Source organism: Quercus lobata, chromosome 9 (assembly GCF_001633185.2).
Source record: "Quercus lobata isolate SW786 chromosome 9, ValleyOak3.0 Primary Assembly, whole genome shotgun sequence".
NCBI classification, from domain to species: domain Eukaryota; kingdom Viridiplantae; phylum Streptophyta; class Magnoliopsida; order Fagales; family Fagaceae; genus Quercus; species Quercus lobata.
The window spans coordinates 26,843,391-26,847,486 of NC_044912.1; the positions used below are offsets into that span (position 1 = coordinate 26,843,391).

General features: G+C 33.9%; 1 protein-coding gene across 1 annotated transcript; it reads left to right on the top strand.

Annotated features, from left to right (window-relative positions):
• The first annotated feature begins 1,457 nt into the window (after window positions 1–1,457).
• LOC115960902 (probable pterin-4-alpha-carbinolamine dehydratase, chloroplastic) lies at window positions 1,458–3,413 on the top strand. The gene is made up of 3 exons (XM_031079906.1): window positions 1,458–1,937; window positions 2,506–2,698; window positions 2,852–3,413. Exons 1-3 carry the CDS (start codon window positions 1,587–1,589, stop codon window positions 2,941–2,943), a joined length of 636 nt encoding a protein of 211 aa, XP_030935766.1. The 5' UTR covers window positions 1,458–1,586; the 3' UTR covers window positions 2,944–3,413.
• Window positions 3,414–4,096: the final 683 nt, after the last annotated feature.

Below are 4,096 nucleotides of genomic sequence, written 5' to 3' on the forward strand. Positions count from 1 at the left end.
AATTTAAGAGCCATCTCCCCAATTTTACCAATTTTCTTTTGATTTATGTGATTTAGAATTTCAAATGCTACCAAGACATTATCCGTGATTAATCTACCATGCACAAAAGCACTTTGAGTATCACTAATAATTTTTGGTAGGATTTTTTTAAGTCTATTAGCAAGAGTTTTTTAGACTAATTTATAAATCACATTACACAGGCTAATAGGACGATAATTTGTGACCCTTTTTGGATCCTTAATCCTAGGTATTAAGACAATATGAGTTTCATTAAATTTAGAAGGAATAATACCAAGATCAAGGAAATCCAATACAGTTTTAGTCACCACACCAGCAGTAGTAGGGCAAAAATGTTGAAAAAATAAAGGAGGTATACCATCAGGACTAGGAGACTTCAGTGGATACATTTGTTTCAATGCCTTACTCACTTCAAATTCTTTGAACTCATTTGTAAGCATGATATTCATTTCCACAATTACCTTTGGTTGGACAGCTTGTAGCAACTCTGTAAACTCCACTGGATTTGAAGATTTAAATAGATTAGAATAATAGTCTAGCACTATATTCTCAATATCTCTCAAATCCTCCTTCCAAACATCGTTTTGGTCCAGCAGTCCATCAAAATTATTCTTCTAAAAAGGGCTAGTGGCCTTTGAATGGAAGTAAGTAGTGTTTTGATCTCCACCTTGGAACCAATTCAGCCTAGACCTCTGATACCACATTTAGTCTTGCTTATCTAGCCAACAATTAAGTTCAATCTGTGTTTCCCTCAAAGAGAATATTTTCAGGAGTTCCAACTTGCATCTCTAACCACTCTAATTTCCTTCTCAGTCTAGCAATATTATTTGGAATCGGATTGGGATTTCAATTTCCAGATTTGATTTGGAACCTGGTCTATATGGTTCTTATGTGTAAAATATTGCAACTTTTTTATTTTAAAAAATTGCCACGTTATTTAAAAAGAATGCTAAGTCACTATTTCGTTAGTCATATAAGTAGCACCACTAACAACAGTTAACAAAAAAACTAATACAACTCATTTTTAAAACTTGAGGGACTAGTAGTACTTATTTAATACTTCAAGGATCGATTGTGCTCACATGGTAAACTTTACGGACTAATAATATAATAATTAAATGAATCTTAATTAAATAAATCATAAGTGATTTTTTTTTCTTAATTAAGATTCATTTAATTACTATTCTAAAAAAATCATTTAATTTCAAGTAAAATTGAGAGATTTTTATTTTTATTTATTTATTTTTAAACAATGGGAGAATTTATTTTAAAGCAAGATTTTTGTTTTTAATTTAAGAAAACATCATCTTTTTAAAAATCAAATCTCATTTTAACCAGTTTTAAATTTATAAACTCTTTAACCAAAAAAAAAAAAAAAAATTTATAAACTCAAATCTCAGCCATGAATAGGTAAAGGAGCATCGTAGTCCAATTTGTAGCGAACCACCACATCCACGAGCTGCAGCGCCGGCTGGACCCAATAAAATCCTCACCACTCACCACACAAAAAGAGCTCTCTTTGTTTCGTTTCCAACTCCAACAAAAGTCACATAACAAATAACTATTCTATGGCTACCATCACCACCACCCACCTCTCCTTCCCTCTTCTCCTCTCCCCTTATCCTCACCACCAACAACAACACTACCTCAAACCCATTCCAACAGTGTCTTTCAGAAGTAGTATTAGAGTGAGGGCTCAAGGTGGTGTTGACAAGTTAGGTGATTTTGGAGCCAGGGACCCATTCCCTGCTGAGGTAGCGAGCGGTTTTGCAGACAAGGTATTAGGCAACGGAGACACTGAGCACAAGATTCTCATCCCAAATATCTCTGCTCTCTCTCTTTCTCAGCAGCAGTGTACTCCTCTTTCTCCTTTCCAATCCCCCATGTCCGCTACTGATGCTCAAAAACTCTTGAAGAAGGTCCTTCTTTTTCTGACACCCATTTGCTTATTTTCATGCCTTAGACACTGATGATGGTCTACAAAGCTGTCAATTTTCATATGATGAATTGGGTTTTATCTAATTGCTTTCTTGTACTTGGTGTCAGCTGAATGAAGTTACAATTTTGATTGATTTTCCTTTCTTTTTCTGATACCCATTAGCTTATTTTCATGCATTTGACACTATTGATGGTCTACAAAGCTGTCTTCTTTCATGTTATGAATTGGGTTATCTTATTGCTTTCTTGTACTTGGGGTCAGCCAAATGAAGTTACAATTTTGATTGATTTCCTTTCTTTTTCTGATACCCATTAACTTATTTTTATGCATTAGACACTGATAAACTACAAAGCTATCATCTTTCATATGACAATGGAATTGTTTGCTAGAATGAATTGGGTTATTTACTAGAAATTTTTTTTTATGCCCTTAGAGTAAGTTTGTTTGATAAAGTTGAATTGGCAAATTCTGTTTCGATAAAGTAGTTGTTTTTCTTCTTAGGACCCTTTTTCTTATTAAAAACATGATTTTTATGAATTTGTCAGTAGGTATTAGGTTGGAGACTATTGGAAGAAGAAGGTGGGCTTAAACTACAATGTTTGTGGAAATTGAGAGATTTTAAATGCGGGGTTGAACTCATCAATAGGATTTATAAGGTTGTGGAAGCTGCAGGGCATTACCCAAATATCCACTTGGAAGCACCCAATCAAGTCAGAGCTGAAATTTGGACAGCTGCCATCGGTAAAACTTCTATACTTGAAAATTATTTTTGTGCCAAGTGGAAAAGTTTTGTACCTAATATACCACATTATAAGTTAATTTCCTGATTTTAATTTCTGTAGGCAGAAATTAATTTTCTACATGGCCATTGAAAAGTTTCCACTTGAATTGCAGGAGGATTAAGTATGAATGATTTCATTGTGGCTGCCAAAATAGATGACATAAAAACATCAGATCTCGTGCCTAGAAAAAGAGTTTGGGCCTAGTTGAAGCTTATGTTGCTCACTGTTTGCTTGAAGAAGCTCCCAAAACCATCTTGCCATAAGGTTTTCCCAGTGACTGTAATGGCTTATTTTGTTATGAGAAAAGATGTACTTTTTTTCTAGGTGTGTCCCTCGTGTATAATTATCATTTGTTTATTTTATTGCCTTTTAAAACCTTGAGGGAGAGACTTTGTGTCACTCCCAAAAAGGACAATATCTTGCCAATGAATAGCTGGGGCATTACAATTTCACTTCAATAATTAGTGTGGCTTTTGGTGACAAGATATTGAAATGCCATTTTGATGTATGTAATTTAGTGGTATAGTCCTAGATTATACTTTTTTGGCTGACATTATGCGTTCATGGGCCTTTTCTCAAGTCCTGTAAATTATTCACACAATTTCACATTGATGCCTTGTTTTGATTTGTGCTAGTCAGCTAGTGTCAGTTTATCTAGAGATTATGTTCTCCAACTCCCATTTGTTGTGCTCTGCATCAAACTATCTCTAGTATAAGTATAAACATAATACTATAACAATTCTGTGCTTTAGTGTATGTGTGCGTGTGGCTCTGGGCACGTATCTGTGTGTGTTTGTGTGTATTACAGTAGAACATACCTCTGTTGGAAAATAAAGTGCAAGCCTTTGGTTGAGGGGGCCTGAAATGGAAGATTGATCATAAAGGAGAAATTACGTAATTATTCAAATGAGTGTAACTAGGAAGAGACTGGGGAAAAACAAAAAGATTAATAGAAAGAAGGCATATAAGATAAGTTAATATTAAGCATCAGCCTAAAAAGGCAACTTGTGTGTGAACAAGTTTGTATCTGCAACTCTAGAATTTGCATATTAACCTACAATTTGCCTACTTAAATAAAAATCATCCTACAATTTATGTATAAATAATGTCTCTTTATAAGATATACATAAATTTTTTTTCACCATTTTAATTATTGTGGAATGGTAACATTACTTTTTGGTTTGTCTATGATAGGTTTTATATTATTGGAAGGGGAAAAATGCTATTGAATGCCTTTTGTTGAACTTCTTACTTGATATAGACTCGAGTATGTCCTTGAATCACTTGTATTGACTCATTTCACTGTATGGTACGATGATTTGAGGTCTCCTTGGAAACACAAAGTTTGATTAAAAAG